This window comes from Chaetodon trifascialis, chromosome 17 (assembly GCF_039877785.1).
Source record: "Chaetodon trifascialis isolate fChaTrf1 chromosome 17, fChaTrf1.hap1, whole genome shotgun sequence".
NCBI classification, from domain to species: domain Eukaryota; kingdom Metazoa; phylum Chordata; class Actinopteri; order Chaetodontiformes; family Chaetodontidae; genus Chaetodon; species Chaetodon trifascialis.
This window is the reverse complement of record NC_092072.1, coordinates 2,662,308-2,678,894: the sequence shown is the minus strand read 5'-3', so window position 1 is coordinate 2,678,894 and position 16,587 is coordinate 2,662,308. Positions and strand designations below refer to the sequence as shown.

Genomic DNA, 16,587 nt, shown 5'->3' with positions numbered 1-16,587 from the left:
GTGTGTGTGTGTGTGTGTGCGTGTGTGTGTGTGCGTGTGTGTGTGTGTGTGTTTGTGCGTCTGACTCTGCCATGTGGTTTGAGCTGGTCGGAAATAGGCAGGATCAGATCGGTTGTGCACAGGTAAATCCCGCTGTAAGCCACGGGCGGCCGAGGAGACATCAGCTTTACGGCGGCTGACATGCTGAGCGACGGTTAACGCTGTCAGGTGGCTTCTTGGCTGCAACGTGTCGTGTCTGACATTGAGCCGTGGAGCTCTTATGTAACGGCCGGAGAGAAGCAGATCCACTTAGAGACAGAGAATATTAAAACATCACACTTAGTTCTGCAGTGACAACACATAACACATGGATTATTTGTTTCTTTCTACTAAAAAAGTTGAGTTTTCAATATGAAATACTATATTTATAAATCAGTCTTCCAACGTTCTCTCTGCATTTTAAAAAGTCCCGCAGCAGCTTTACTCCTTTGTCTCCACAAAACAAGAGCAGATATTCAGTACTTTATCAACAAGCATGAATCATCAGTTCAGATCTCCACGTGGCTTCACTTCACTTCCTGTCCTTTCACCTCCTGTGACGTTTATGTTGCTCGCATACCAAACAAAACAAGCTGGTGCGGGCGAGCTAATGGCAACAGGCAACCTTTGGACCTGTTCTGATGGAGTGAAATCCTATTATGTGTGGTGGATCTCTGAGAGCAGCCACAGTCATGACCGCACGGCCGGTAAATCCAAAGCTCTGCGCTCTTTGGAGCCTTCAAAGTCGTCCTGCTGACAGCGTCAGAGCGAAGAAGTGAGGGTGTAGGTGGAGAAGGCAGAAAGATCGAACAGGAATGGCAAAAACATATAGAAAAAGCAAAACAAGTCCTTGCTCCGTTCGTTTGTGTTATTTAACTCCTGCAGAACAAAACGAAGAAAAACCAAAGAGAGAAATCATTCCTGCATCTTCGATCGCTGACAAAATAACATTTAACCACTGTCCATCTATTTGTGACGTGGGCATGTTATCCAAAATGTTGGGGGTGTCGGGGGTCCGGCGTCAGTCCTCAGTGGCAGGGGTCAAAGGAGAACTCGGTGAGGCCTCCGTGGAGCTCCACCACCTCCTCCGACCACGACATGACATCACCGGTGAGGTGGCCCCCGCAGGTCGCCTGGGCGTAGATCTCGTTGGGCGCCAGGACTCTGGACCAGAACTGGAGATCGGACAGCTCTCCCATGAAGGACTGAGTGACGTCGAAGCGTCCTCCCATCGTGTCCTGTGAGGCGCAGCGAGGAGTGAGGAGAGTAAGAATATGGCGACAGTTTCTACATCCAACACAACATTTCAAAAGTCCTGCTTTCTAGAACATCTGCGCATGTGAGCTGAGGTCTGCTGAAAATCTCCAGACTGAAAGCATGCTGCAGGTCTTACCTGCTCCTGGCCCAGGATGAAGGTCCCTCCTGCTTTGATGGGGTGCCAGGACGACAGGTTTTGTCCTGAGCCTTTCTTCACGCCATCCTGGTAGGCCTCCCAGACGCCGTCGCGTGTCGACCACGTCACGCACACGTGATGCCACTTCCCGTCCGTCATGGTTATGGGCAGTGTCACCGCCTACAAACACGGGTGGACAGAGAAGACAAAGTTTACAACCTTTAAGAAATGTTACAAAAAACTTGTCTTTCTCTTTGAAATACAGCTTCTTAAAAACATCACTGGTAAAACGAAGCCACAGATGCATCACTTAAGTGATCTGGTCTGAGCTTAACAGGATAACTGAGGTCTGACCTGAACCAACGAGTTCCATCAAAGCGCAGACGTCACCCCGATCAAATAATCATGTAAGAGTATCCACACAGAAAGAAGGATTTTCCTTTGTTTCATCAGGAAAGAAAAACAAGGAAAACGCTGGACCTTCTTCTTTCCAAACATCATCATCATCCATGAAAAACCTCCGTTCAGCTTCACATGCAAGCGCTCGCTAACGTAGGAAAGTGGATTAGTACAATATGAGAATCTGATAAACTCCAGCAGATTAATCAAAGACGAGTTTAATCTGCATTCCAGAGATCGTTTGACTGTGTCATTGATCAGTTTGATGATTGCCAAGTGTGTGACTAGAACAGACATGACAGTTGATCCCTCGGGGTAATGTCACTCTCACAGATAATTAGGCCAATCAGTTCTGATAATCAGATTAATCGCTTTGTTGGTTTGTTTGTTGGGCTCAGAACTGGGGCAAGGAAAGGAAGAAGACAAACATCTGTCTTCCCTGTAGGTGTCAAGCCTTTCAGAGAATGAAAGATTAGGAGGCTAATAAAATAAATGAATAATCTGTGTCAAGAATGTGCACAAGTTAACGTCTCGTTAAATCATCGAGCCTCATTCAGACTGTCAATTATCATAAAATGAGATTAATGACACAAAAGGCTCAGAGTCAGAGATTCTTGTCTGACGAACAGCCTCAGAGAAAACGCAAAAGGCTAAATTTTTTCCACAGCTTCCGATGCACAAACGCAGATAAGCAACCTTTTCTGAGCTATGACCTCTGCAGGTCTGAAATTTCAAAGTGTTGTGACTGAAAACGGCAGTTCAGCATCAACAGAGCTCCAGAAACAAAACAGAAATGGTAGAATTTATGTTTTAAAATACTTAGCATTAGCATAACAGCACAAATGTACTGAAAGTGATGAGGCCATGTCATGCTCTCTTTTTTACTGCCCACAATGTTCGCAGTACTGTGCTTATAATTACAGATGTAGTATGTGATTTCACTGTCCATGTAGTTACTGAAGTACAGTTACACTGTGGTAATTTATATTTTACCTTGTTTTATTCAACTAGCCATTGAAAATGCTGTACTGGTTGTAGGAAAAGACACAAGCAGCCCCAGCTGACCAAATACAGGTTTTCTGGTCTAGCAGTGCTAACAAAGGACAGTGGTCCCCTAAAGCTCAGAGAAGCAGCGTTTTGACTGGAGTCTGAAGTCTTTAATCCTTTAATATACAGTAGAACCACTGTTAGCAGGAACCATCACACACAGAGTGTGTTAACTGACTTTAACTTCACATTGCATTGCCCTCACCTTGTCATTGATGAGCAGCTCCATGGGGTTGCTGCCCCACTCGATGAGCACCAGCTCGTTGGCTTGTCCCGGCACGGCGTAGGAGAAGGGAGTGCCGAGGCCAGGACCCGATCCCGCCTTCAACCACAGGCAGATTGTCAGGGCGAAGATCTCGTTGACCACCGACCGCTTCATCCGAGCGTACATGTAGTTGGTCCTCATGGGGAAGTCGAGCAGGAAAGCGGTGGGACTCTTCAGCTTGTGGTGATTTCCTGGTGAGACGAAGAGATTTAGACTCAGGTCACTCATCTGTAAAGGACGTATATTGTTCTACCACCAGCAACTGGTTTCAGTTGAACAGTCTGCGGTTAGCTGTAACACTTCAGCTTCATTTAACACGCAGTATCTGCAGACAGTTCGTAGAGTTAATGTGCTGCAGAATGTGTCTTCTTACTTCACCTGCAGCTCTCTACGGAGTAGGACTGTGTGAGCTACAAGAACAAGAACAAGAACGTAATTCCACACTCAGCGCTCATCTTTGTTTTGTTGAGGAATAAAGGTTTTAATCTGAAATGCAGAGTTTAGTCGAAATGGCAGTAGATGTTAACAGACCTGCCAAGTTTAACTTTAGAGTAAAACTGTGACCTTTCCTGTGAGAAACTTCACTGCTTGTGTCTGAAATGTAAAAGTAATTATTTCATGACAACTGTGCAGTAGCTGTGTGCGTGTGTGTGCGCGTGTGCGTGTGTGTACCGTGGTTAGTGTTCCCATGATGCAGTTGGCTCAGCACTGTCTCCAGCTTGCCGTGCCCTGCGCCCCGCACACTGGTCTCTTTGCTGCTGAAAGGCAGCCTCCGTGGGTGATGATCATCACCGTGGTGGCTGTCATGGTAGTCGTAGCCGTGGTGATTGTCGTGGTGGTCGTCGTGGTGATCGTCGTGGTGGTCGTCATGGTGGTCGTCGTGGTGGTCGTCATGGTGGTCATTGTGGTGGTCATGGTGGTGGTCATCGTGGTATCCAGGTCCGTGGTGATCATCGTGGTGATCGTCGTGGTGAGTACCGAAACTGTGATCGTCGTGGTGGCCCTGATGGTCGTCTCCATGGTCGTCATGGTGGTTGCTGCGATGGTTGCCAAAGTGACCTTGCTGCCGGCTGTGGTGCGAGTCGTAGTGGTAGTCGTGATGGCGATTGTGGTAACCATTGCGATGATTGTACCTGTGGTAGGGTTCAGTTCGTTAACAAAAACTGTGGCTAAATGCGTCATCAACGATAATGAGACAGCACCGTCATGATCACTAACCTGTGGTTACTGTGGTAGCTGTTCCGATGGCTGTCATGGTGGTCGTCATAGTGACCGTTACTGTGGTGGTCATCATGGTGGTTGTCATGATGGCTGTCACGGTGGCCATTGCCACGGTGGTCGTCATGATGGTCATCGTGGTGGCCATTGCCACGGTGGTCGTCGTGGTGGTCATCGTGGTGGTCGTCGTGGTGGTCATTATGGTGACCGTAGTCATGGTGATCTCTGTAGTAGCTGTGCAGCTGCTCCTCCAGAGCGGTGATCTTCCGCTGGAGGAGTTCTCTCAGGGAGCTGGAGTAGGAGCTGGTGGAGTTCCTGGCCTGCAGAAGCAAACATACATACGTCACTCTTTTGTTGTGGTGTGGATGCAGATGGAGGGCAGGAAGTGATTTTCTGCATAGGAAGCACTTTAACACACACTCGATCAAAGTGTATGTTTTGCGAGGAGCTTTTGTCAAGTACCAAAAACCGTTGTGTTAACCGTCTGTGGTCAGTAGGAGCCAAGTCGGCTAAATTTACCACTTGCCACTACACAATGAATAAAAATCATGATATGACGTGATATAACGTTTAAAGTTGCAGGCAAATAGTTTCCCCTCCTGCCTTCGAGTCCTCCCTCCAGCTCCCCCTTGCTCATCCACGTCTTTCTCACCGGCAAATCCGGCTTTGTTCCCTGCCAGCGCACGCCACGATTAAGCCTCGTCAGGGAGGATGAAGCTAATTGAAGGTGAGGCTGGCTAGCGGCCTTCGGCGCATGGCCAGAGGCCGGTGGCGTAGACATCCTGTTAGAGGAGGGAGTTATGGAAGGTAAATCCTGGCTCCGGCTTCTGTTTTGTCTCACACCTTTGAGGGAGATTGAAGGGGATTTCTGGCAACACCTTCCCTGCGCGAGGACTGAGACCACCTGTGCTGATAATGAGGCTTTCACAGGCCAGCGGGCAGCAGGGTCTTAGTCTCGCAATGCGACACCATCATCATTAAATGTTGTAACACAAGTGAGACAGCAGAACCATATGTACGGCTTGTTTTAGGTGCCGGGACACAATTCGGAAAGTGTATCACATATTCTCACATCATGTGCAATATCTATAAACTGCTCTCCTAGAAATAAAATTCTGGGAGAGCAACAACAACAGCTACAAAGGTTGCCAGTGAGCTCTGATTTGCTGCTTTGTTGAGTTCACATTGAATTAAATTCAAGTTAAAAAGTGAATTCTTTTAGATATCTGGATCAGTGAGTCCCAGATTTTTTGGCTTGTGATGCAAAGTTGACTTACTTGGCTTGGTTTCCCCACAGGAAACAGATCCTTCATCTCAAATTAATGTACAAAAAACAATACTGCGATCTGATGTACCAGAGATGTTTCTCAGAGATCCCTCCTCCTCATCCTCCATCACGTCCCTGTCCTCCTCTAAGCTTCACCTTCACTCCATCATGTGATGAACACATGGATGCAGGGGTTGTTTAAGTCAGGGGGGAGAGCTAATCAAGTTAAAGCAGCTTCCTGCTTGAGCTCAGGCTTGGCCACTGATATCCAGGAGAGAGATTGAGAGCCGGAACGGCTCAGAGACAACCGACAAACAGCTGTGATGTTAGCTTTGTAGGCGGTGTTTGTCTGACAATGGCCGATGGGTGGGTGGGTGGATGCTGTGTGTGTGAATATTACTTAAAAGTTTAAGGCTGATTATTTTCATCATTGATTTATCTGGTGAGTATTTTCTAACTGATTAATTGTCCCAGAGCACCAAATGACTTCTTCAAATTACTTTTTTAACCAAAAGCTTTTCATTTATCATCATAAAAGACAAAGAAATAAAAAGGCAAAGAAAATTCTTCCATGTAATATTTTTGCTTAAAATGACTGAAAGGATTAATCAATTATCAAAATAGTTGCTGATTCATTTTCTTTCGATCAGCTAATCGATCAATCAGCTAATCGTTGTGGTCTCTTTGTGTTTATTCCAGAACTGTAGACAAAATATGCATCATTAGTCAAAAATGGCCCTTTAATGTAGTGAACAGACACGGTGTCCTTTGGGTTTCCACGTCTTCATGAAACACATCCTTCTTACAGCATTTTGGCAGCGGACATCGCTGGCAGCTGATTCGCCGGCTGAGCTGGTGACCTTTAGTGACGCAAGATATGACCCCAATTAAGTCAAACCTTTGATAGGCTTCCGCCTCCCTGCAGACTGCTCAGCCTCTCTTTGCAGACACATTACTAAGCATCTGAAAATGTCTACATGGTGCAGACGGCGTAAGTCCTCCCTCAGCAGCTCTTATAGATTGTTTACCCTTTTGACCTGAAACATCAGAGTTTTACTTACAGCCATAGGAATATATTTAGATAGGAGACAGAGATGCTGCAGTTTTACAGTTTTCTTTATAGAAAAGAGAACAAACGTTTGGACTCAATTCTTGAACAATTGTCAGACCTCAGTAGGACTGAACGGACAGCTCAAACACGGCTTAGCAGAATCAAGTTTCTACTTTTAACTGTTAACAATAAACATCACAAAATGCAGATTTGTATCAAGGCTTAACACCGTCTCATCTGGTTGTTTGTATACTGCGACTACAAGCTCCTTGAGGAAGGAATTGCAGCGTTGTCATTTGACCGTTGCTTGAAACCTTTCAGCCGCAGTGTTTGAAGCTACGAGCCAGAAAGTCAACGCTGCAGGTGAACTTGTACAACCAGCGTCCTGAGGGTTTTCTTCATTTATTCTAATTTGATGCAATCAATTTGCACATTTGATTCTATCCACCAATAGTCTGCATCTCTTTAAAACTACAGTGTTGCGTCTTTTCTCTGCATTACAGATTTTAGCGCTCACCTGCAAGTTCTCCAGCCTCTCCTTCAGCGTCTGCAGCGTTTTTCCGGTCTGCTCGGGGGAGAAGGAGTTGTGTTTTCCGTACGACGAGCCCTTCCTGTGGTGGGGGTCGGACCTGTGGCTGCCGTGGGGGTAGTGGTGATCGTTGCTGTGATACGCCGAAGGCCCGTGGTGTGACGAGGAGGAGGAATGGTGGCTGCCGTGCTGCTCGTGGTGGTCGTCGTGGTCGTTCCCGTGATGGGTATCGTGATGGTTATCGTGGTGGTTGTCGTGGTGGCCAATGCTGTGGTGACCACCGAAGCCATCGCACAAGGTAAGCTTGGCGGTCAGCTCTCTGATGGTCTCCCGCTGGTCCAGGATGGTCTCCTTTTGCCTCACAAGGCTCTCGCGCAGGTGCAAGATGGTGGCTTTGGCCTCGTCGGACATCATGCCCCGCCGGTTACTGCCGTTGTGGCCGTTAGTGTTGCCGTTGCTGCTCGGTCCATGGGGCACACTGGGTGGAGAATAGCAGCTGGGGTCTGCTTCTGGGGGAATTGGAGTGCAAACAAATTTGGGGCTAATGCCATAGTCGTGTTCTATACCAGGCAAACTGCCTGCTGCTGCTGCGCACGACATAAAGTAATAGAAAATGAGAGAACGTAGGGGGAAGAGGGGGAGTGCGAACCCCAGAGAGGCTCCAACCCATTGCTGCTGCCTTGCAGACAAAGGCATGAGGCTCAGAGGACTGACGTCTCGGGCCATGTTTGGCCAGAGTCAAAGTTATTCCTTGACAAATGACGGTCCTCCCAGGCCTTAGCTTTGTTGTGACGAACACCATGAATGGAAGTCATAGGCGTTGGATTGAGAGGCGTTGCGGCAAAGCATGTCAGCAATAAAACTGCAGATGAAATCTCCTCCCAGATACCATGAATCCCCTTTAGATGACAGGCAGCACAAACTCCAAGGCGGTATTCCAGAAGCACACAAAGGGTGCTGCCAAACTCTTCAGCTGTTTGCCTTCGAGACAACCATGCAGCATCACACAAGGTTTCTTGGCTCCATCGCAAGACCTGCGAACGCTGGGCTGATGTATGATGATAGGTCCGTCTGTTGTCTCGGGCAAGAGGCAGCTGCCAGCCAGGTGATCCCTCTTGGCTCCAAAGACCTCCTGTGTTCGACAGCCAAGAGTAATCCCTTTAACTTTGGCTTCTAACCACCCATCAGACCGCAGAGGGCTCTTACCTACAGGACAGAGAGAGTAAAAAGATAAACAACAAGATACTGTATGACTAAAACGAAGAAGAAAACAAAGAAAAAGTCCTGAGATATTATGGAAAACATAATGAAATGATGGAGTATTTTGATGTTGTTGCACGTAGTTTCCTGTTTGAAGCATGAACAATGTACATTGCAACCAAATAGAGCAAGAACTAGAGTAGACGAGAAGAAAGAGATTTAAAGGACGGGAATCTGAGTGAGGACTGAAAAAGAGAAAATACAGTATTGTATGAAGAGATGGCCGCCATATTAGTACAAATGTGTTCAGGTACATAACAGGAAGTGAGTGCATTAGTGAAAGGGGATCAACATCAGAGGCAATTCATCTCCAATTATCAAATCGCTGCTTCAGTCCGTTGGCACTGAGCAGCAGACGGCAGTGACGTCAGCAGGCAGGTAAACAGTGCCTAGGGGAGGCCAGTGGGGGGGTCCGTCAAGACTGCAGCAGGCCACAGTGTAATAAGATTAAAGTCAATTAATCTGCCCCCTAAACCACAGCCCAGCCATTCAAGTAATGAAAGCTGGTTTTCATCTGAAACTTGGGCGGGCCTGTGGAGTCCAGCAACTCACACCGGAGCCTCATGAATCGGTGTCAGAGCTCGTCCGCCCCCGGACAGCGTGTTCATTGGCTGTTTAAAGACAGAACAGTGAGGGGAGACAAAGGCGTGAGAGAGTGGAGGGACCCCAGAAAATACGCTGATGTTAGCAGAGAAGCCAGAATGTCCCCGGGTGTACGTAGCTGCGTTATTTAATTATATCAGGAACTGGCTGCCTTTCTGATGTGTTGCTTGTTAGCAATCAAGAAAATCAAGGTTTTTGATTTTAGGAAATTTATGATGCACTGCTGCCATGGCAGAGACATTTCCTTCTACTGAAAGTCAGCAAGGCTAATCATTTAAACGTCTCCTGCTGGAGAAAAACAAATTTCCCACTCTGGATGAAACAGCTCGGAAGTCCAAAAACCTTCCATGTGTGTCACAGTATAAGGCGAGTGTCCCGCGTTGCCTGCTGGGTCAGCCAGAGAGCAACATGCAAAGCCAAGAAGAAGTTTCAGAACACACAGGATGCTGTTCCCTCTAAGCTTCTTATCTCCATAGCCTATCACTAGTTCAAACACCCACAGCACCCGCTAAGCACAAAGCACCGAGTCTCCGCCGTCCGCCGTCTGCGACAGCACTGGTCGCAAACACTGTCAGACTTTGTAGGTTTATGTTCACTGTTACAGCAACACTTTGAAATTTTGAGATATGCACCTTTTTGCTTGGTTGTCAAAAGTCAGAAACGATTGATACCATCTTTGATATCTGTTTGTTAAATATGAAGCTGCAACCAGGAACTGGTTAGCTTAGCTTAGCGTAAAGACTGGACACAACCAGCTATTCTGGCTCTGAATCAGCACCGAGGCCCTTTGAATTTCTCTAATCAAAATGCTGAATCTGTACAAAAAGAGTAAAAACAAGTTGGGTTTTATGGGGTTTTATGTGCTGGACCTTCTGATGGCCGTCTGATGACCTCACAGTGCCAACAAGAAGAAGGCAAACATGCTTTTTCTTTCCTTTTTTTTTTTAAGTCGGTACACTGAGTGCAGTTTAATGAGGTGTTCAGAGATGTGCATGCAGCCAACAGATGAGGGCCTCGATCTGACAGTGAGCCCGCTGTCTGATACTTAAAGACAACATTAGAGGGGATTTAGAGACATGATACCTCAGCGAAGCACGAGGCATCGCACACGAGCCCGGAGAGCATCGCTTCATGACCAGCATCACTGAGGACAGTGACCCCGAGGGCTGTCTTTCCCCTGCTCTGAGACGCAGGGACGGACGGCAGTACGCCTGTATAAATGACCGCATGTAGTGTGGCTGCTGCAAAGGTTTCACAGCTGCACATCGTCTCCTTTTCTAATAATGGACATGCTTTTCAGGATTTACATTAAAATACAATACGCACTGTTGCAGGTAATACAGTTACTGGTTTTCAGTGCCCACAGCGGCCCCTGAAGCTGCAGTACATCAGGCAGATTTGAGCATCTTATCTGCTCGTGTTTGCTTCAGCGGAGGCAGAACAGGCCACAGGAACTCGTCCCGCCTCTCCTCCTCCTCTCAAGGGTGACAGACTAATAGGATTGGTTGGATTTAATGCTATTTAACAAGGGATTGGCTGCAGGGTCCCAGTTCGGCCAGAGGAACTTCTTCCTCCCTCACCCCGAACCACAAAGTCAAGCCATTGTTGTCACACGTGTCGCTGCAGAAGAACGTGTGCGTGACAAGCAGCTGGTGATCACCACGAGTCAGTCGACGGCAAATATGAAGAAAAACCACATCAATGAATATCGTCCAGTGTTCACTGAGAATCAGGAGATGAAGAGCGTTGAGTGGACTCACAGAGCTGTTACTGCTGTTGATTTCTCATTAAAACTGACCCATTCTTCCCACGATACACGCTATAAAAGCTCTAAAAATATTAATAAAGGTAAAATAAACCCCCTCCATGACATCCTGCTCGGCTTGGTGGGAATGCTCATGCTAACATGTGTCCATACATGTGCATGTTCATCTCGTCAAGCCAATCCTAGCCCCCAGTGTGGATCAGTCATCCAGGTTCACTGGGTATACGTCCCACCATGTGGCTCAGCCCTGGCAGCTTAAAGATGCCCCCCCCCCCCCGCGGGTCCTGAGCTCACCTCCCTGCCTCACGCAACACTTCACACGAGTCAGCCCTCCCTCCCTCCCTGTCAGGTGCTCCGGCTGGACGTAAACTGGAGGCGAGTCATGTCGGAATGAACGTGACTCATTAAGATGACGGGCTGGGGGAGCGTTCCAACACTTGGATGGACAACCAGCACAGAAATGGGCAACTGTGATGGAAAACACTGTTCACGACAACAGAGGGCAAAGAGAAAACTGTCCCCAAACTGCAGCTGAAAGCATCCAATTTTAAAAACTTGAATATATTTTACAATTTTAGATCAATTTTGAGATTAAAAACAGCTTTTCATGTCGCGTCCTGACCAAGATAGACAGCAAACAGACAAAAGAAGCTTCGTCACTAATTCAGATCAATACCAAGAGACTTCATCTTCATGATCACTGACTGCTCTAAACTGAATCACAACTTGAAGTAACAATAAAAAACCTCATGCTACAGACTCTATGAGCATAAAACCATTGCTGGAAGTATGATTTCATTATCAAAACTTCCCTCTCAGTGCGAAACAAATGCATCAGAGAGCAAAGTTGTACAAATCGGTCTTTAATGTCCCCTCAGCGGTCTTCGTATCTGTCGATACATCGTGATAAAAGCCTCCCTCCGGCTCTCGGCCTCATAAACAAACTGTTTGAGCGCTGAAGCTTTTGTTCAGTCTGACACAGTCTGAGCCACTTCTCCTGTCTGCACTCAATTAAAGCTTTCATTTCATTCCTTTCTTTATTTTTGAGGGAGACTAAATGGCTTCAGTGTTTTGTCCTGTGGACTTTTAGCTGGAAGGACTTTTCATTATGAGAACTCATCATTTCTACGTTTTATTGTATCAACGTTTCTAAAGCGATGTGGCTCATATCATGTATGTGAGTTGAGTTTTCATAGCAGCAGGAGGAGGAGGAGGAGGAGGAGGAGGAGGAGGAGGAGGAGGAGGGGACGGTGGCTGCATGACAACAATGTGAGATAGCTAGCAAGCAGAAGACAAACGTTAGAGACAACAAAAGTGTCCAGCTGTGTTTGAGGTGACAAAACTTGATCTTTCCTTAAAACTAAGTGTTTCTGGAGTTCAAACCAAACCACGTTAACCACAGTGTCTTCACAACCGGGACGAAAAGTCTCAACATATCGGCTGCCCATGATTTAACAAATATTAATATTAGTGGTTTGCAGAAATGTGCATTTTTCCTTCTGATTATGTGTGTAATTGTGTTCTGTAATGTGGACTTCTGGTAGTGAGGACTTCAAGTTGTGAGGTCTGTAGTTACGAGGACTTTTGACTTTTTGTCCTGAAGATTTCAGTGGTACTGGCTTTTATTTGTGAGGACTTTTAGCTATGAGGACACTGCGAGGACCTTTAGTTGTGAGGACTTTCAGCTGAAAGGACTTTTTGTCCTGAGAACTTCCCACAGTGACGACTTTTGTTAACTTTTGCTTGTGTCTAATTGTGTTTTTTGAGCAGTTTGTGAGGACTTTTCATTGTTTGTTTTCGGGACGCTGTCACTCCTCCTGCTGTTTTAATTATACATTGAAATGCAAACATTGGAAAAGTCTTATCATTGTCCAGGCCATATAGAAAAAACTGACTGTCTCCACTTCTCTCCGTAATTACCACCGAGCCCATACTGTCAGTCAAAGTTAGGAGGGCGATGAAATACGACCTAATCATAAAACATATGTATTATTTTGGTGTATTACTTCTCATTTTGTAGCTTTGACGTCATGTCTGAGTCCCAGCCACCGTACTGTTGTTATCCTCCTGTAAACATACTGCTGCTGAAATGTAAATGTGTAATGTAAGTAGTACTCATTAATAGAAATACTTCAACTAAAAGGCAGTTCTAAACAAACCTCGGGTCACTCACACGCTAATGCTGTGGACATAAGACAAAGATCTGTTTATCTGTCACTGCAGAACAGGCACCAGCTACATTAAGATCATCTGAAAAAGCTGAAGATGACTCTCTGATTGCCGTTTGGAGTCCAGTCCCGCCTCACATTGACTACATGTAATTACAGTTTAGAGCCTTCGACTGTGGAGCCGCCACACGCTCTGAGTGGCTTTACTGCACCGTCATTTTTACTTCAGTACATTTTAATGTCAGTAATTTAGTCTGTTGTGACTGTCGCACTTTGAACTGCATCCACTGGCCCGATCGTGCCACCAAATGCGGCGAAACCTGGAGGTTGTCTGACTGTAACAGTCAATGCTAATACCTGTCAGCTGTTTTTTAGCACAGCAGCATTGGATAAAGGCCCCAGCCGTGACTTCCTGGAGGTACATGACGAGCAAACCCTCAGCCAGGTGTTTTGCATACATTATCATTTCCAGAACGTTTGTTGTGATAAACAGAACAAAGCTGTAAATCAGTAATGTAGCATTTAAAATGCAAAATGTTAATATAAACGACTTTGATGAAATTATGATGTTATCGTCACATGCACACAGATCGGCCACCAGCAGGAGTAAAAAAAGAAGTAAGGTTAAACTGCTGGAGGTACACGGCTGTGTGAGCGACAGCTGGGATTTATGTTTCCCACGACAACATTAGGGGGGACCAGGGTGAGCTCAGGCCAAAGTGGACTCAGGCTAACCCCTGCTGGGTCGCTCGGGTGAGTCACAGGTCAGCGCCCTGCCTTCACCTGCAGGTCAAAACCCCACCTGAGTTGACGCAGGGGCAGCTTCATCAGAGACCTCCGCGCCTGGGGTCGCCTGGCTGGCCGGCTGGGAATTCTTGCGATGCCCTGGAAAGCTCTCAGGCTCAAGTGCAGAGAGCGAAAACGTTAACCAAGTGATGCGACAATGCGCTGGCTGTGTGCTGCTCTGCAGGGAGCTCGGGTTTCCCACCAGAGGTCTGGACTCTCTGGTGCAACATAGGGACTTAAATCAGGCATTAGCACAAAAGCGAAGAGTCAAAGGTCAAATATATCACCAGTAACAGAGACAGAGGGTTTCTGTTTTGAATCTGGCCACTAATGAGGCCCCAATTTAATATTCATCCCATTCTGTGAAGCACTCTGCAACTTTAATAGGCTCTTCACGTGGAGTTGACTCTATTCTGTGCTATTTAATTTTGCTTGTTGTCCCTGTGAAGCACTCTTGTGTTGCACGATAGTGTGATAATAAAGAGCACGCCACAAATAAGGGCTGGGCTGTACAAAGCTGCTCAATGTGAGGACAACAGCAGATATTAAAACAAAAACAGTTTCCTGTGAAGATCCAGGCTAGAAAACGCTCATCCGTAAACACGACGACAAGTTAAAGGCTGCAGAACGTTCCAGTGTCGGGATCCAGTCTGTGAAGGCGGACTATCTGCCCGGCAAAGGTTTCAGTCACCGCTCAGTCTTTAGAATAACACATCGTTTATCTTCACTCTCGGCTGTCGAGAGATGGGTTTCTGATCTGAGGGTGATGGATCTCCTCACATTTTGTTTGGCTCCTGTAAGCCGCCTCTGGCCTCGCTGCCGCTAATGAGGAGTCAAACCAAGGTCTCAGCGCTGCACGTGGCCTCCGACCCGTCAGCGCCGCACCGGAGGCTCAGCGGGATGCACAGGACGGGAAGTGGGAAGGATGCAAAGGCCACAACCACGAGAGACGAGCATACTGAAACAACACTGTATGACCTCAGCGGATCCTTTGATAAACAGATACAGTCTCAGAAAATACACATATTTGACATGTTGAACCAAGATTATGCTAATGGCTGACAGCATCCGAGTTTCTTAGAGTTCAAACATGATTTAAGAGGATGTATTTAGAACTGCAACAGTCGAGATGCATAAGGCGATTGCATAAAGGCTAAAGACGAGGTGTCAAACACATCAAGATCTCAGCCGCACGTGATCTAAAGCTCATCAAAACTGCACTGAATATTAGAGGAGGCTGAAGGGGCAGCACATGCAGAGGTGGGGCCAGGAGCATGGTGGTGGTGGGGTGTTAGAGTTAAACGAGAAAACAAGACAAAAAACTTCAGCACTCAACTCCAACAACACAAAACAAGGAATCACATTCAGCCTCAAGTCAAAACTGATGGAATTTTTTAAAAATTTAATGCAGTAATTTTCATTTTGTGTCAGTAAATCTAATGTGTAAACAGGCACTTGTGTAAGTGAGCTGCTGTTTCAAGATTTCAGTTCAAGTCTTCTCAACACGAACATCAGTTCATCTCTTCATATAACAGCTCTGCAACGTGATTCGACGAAGGTCAGGACGCGTCTCTGGCTAAACCTGCTGCCCGTCAGCACCAGACGCACTTCATGAGATTTTAGTTTGATCGCAGAGAATCACAGAGCTGCAAATGAATGAACACACTCACATTTTCCTGCTTCTGGTCCGTCTGTCTCACCTTTGGTTGAAACTGTTTTGCCTTAAGGGCCAAAGGTCAGACGGTAAATTCACTGATTTTAAAGTTCTCATTTCAGATCAGGTTCAGACATGTTTTCAGTAGAAATGAGACCTCACTGCTGTGCTGTATGTGCTGATAGCCTGTAAGCTAACAGCTTATGGTTGACTGTCAGTGCTGGCCCCTCGTGCGTTACATCACCAAATGAATCCCACCTTAAGTTTACATAGCAAATAAATATCAGCAGGTTTCCCTCAAAGCTGCAGATGCTTTGAACAAATATTAAGATCTTACTCAGCCTGCAGGAGCTTTGTTTATTTATTTATTTATATCATCTGCATCTCTGTAAACAAACTACCTGATGCTCAGCTCTCACTTTGAGTTCCACCTGACCAGCTGACGGAGTTGCTCACGTGAGAGGATATTTCACAGTTCTGCGTAAAACGCTTTGAAATCCAGAAGGTTTTCTTTAAGTTTGTGGAAAAGAAACAAAAGTTTTCTTACCTGCCTGCGAGTTTGACGTCCCCGAGCTGTTTAGTCCATTCAGCGCACTGATCAGCTTGAGGAGGATTGGCTTCAGGTGGATAATTTTAACTCTCTCTCTCGCTCGCTCGCTCACTCACACACACTCACACACACACACATGCACACACACACACACACACACACACACACACACACACACACACACACACACACACACACACACACACGCCTATACTCAGTCAGACTGACTGTCATTTTTCCCACTTTTATGACTAACGTGATTATATCATAATGCAAACGTGCAGCGACAGATCAGCCTTTATTTAACCATTAATCTGCGTTTACATACATGTTAATATTCCACTAATGTTAGTCTGAAAATGACATTTTTATACGTCTCATGTAAACAGCAGATTCCCGTTGGATTTTCTGAATTGGGCCTTGTTCCAAATGGAGCGTTTTCTGATCGAGACATGCGGGACATGCTGATATTTTTCAGGTTTTAGGAGCATCCTTTGGACATGTGCACGGTGCATTCACAGTTTGGGGTTTTTACAGCAGTTTGGGACACACGGCCTGTTTACAGTCAGCTCTGAGAGGGAGAAACAAACCTACTTTTAAACATGAAATGCTTG

General features: G+C 46.3%; 1 protein-coding gene across 1 annotated transcript; it reads right to left on the bottom strand.

Annotated features, from left to right (window-relative positions):
* Positions 1-887: 887 nt before the first annotated feature.
* On the bottom strand, positions 888-16,010 carry LOC139345833 (uncharacterized). Its single transcript, XM_070984684.1, has 7 exons — positions 15,971-16,010; positions 7,176-8,393; positions 4,341-4,660; positions 3,795-4,255; positions 3,063-3,313; positions 1,412-1,591; positions 888-1,256 (listed from the first exon to the last, which is right to left on the bottom strand). The coding sequence occupies exons 2-7, from the start codon at positions 7,911-7,913 to the stop codon at positions 1,047-1,049; spliced, it is 2,160 nt and encodes a 719-aa protein (XP_070840785.1). The 5' UTR covers positions 7,914-8,393; positions 15,971-16,010; the 3' UTR covers positions 888-1,046.
* Positions 16,011-16,587: the final 577 nt, after the last annotated feature.

Excerpts from the sequence above, each read along its gene's own strand:
- LOC139345833 (XM_070984684.1), bottom strand. The coding sequence starts at position 7,913 with ATGGCCCGAGACGTCAGTCCTCTGAGCCTCATGCCTTTGTCTGCAAGG. Across the intron at positions 4,256-4,340 it reads AGCTACCACAGTAACCACAG|GTACAATCATCGCAATGGTT; the intron begins GTTAGTGATCAT and ends ACCCTACCACAG. Across the intron at positions 1,257-1,411 it reads TCATCCTGGGCCAGGAGCAG|GACACGATGGGAGGACGCTT; the intron begins GTAAGACCTGCA and ends TGCGCCTCACAG.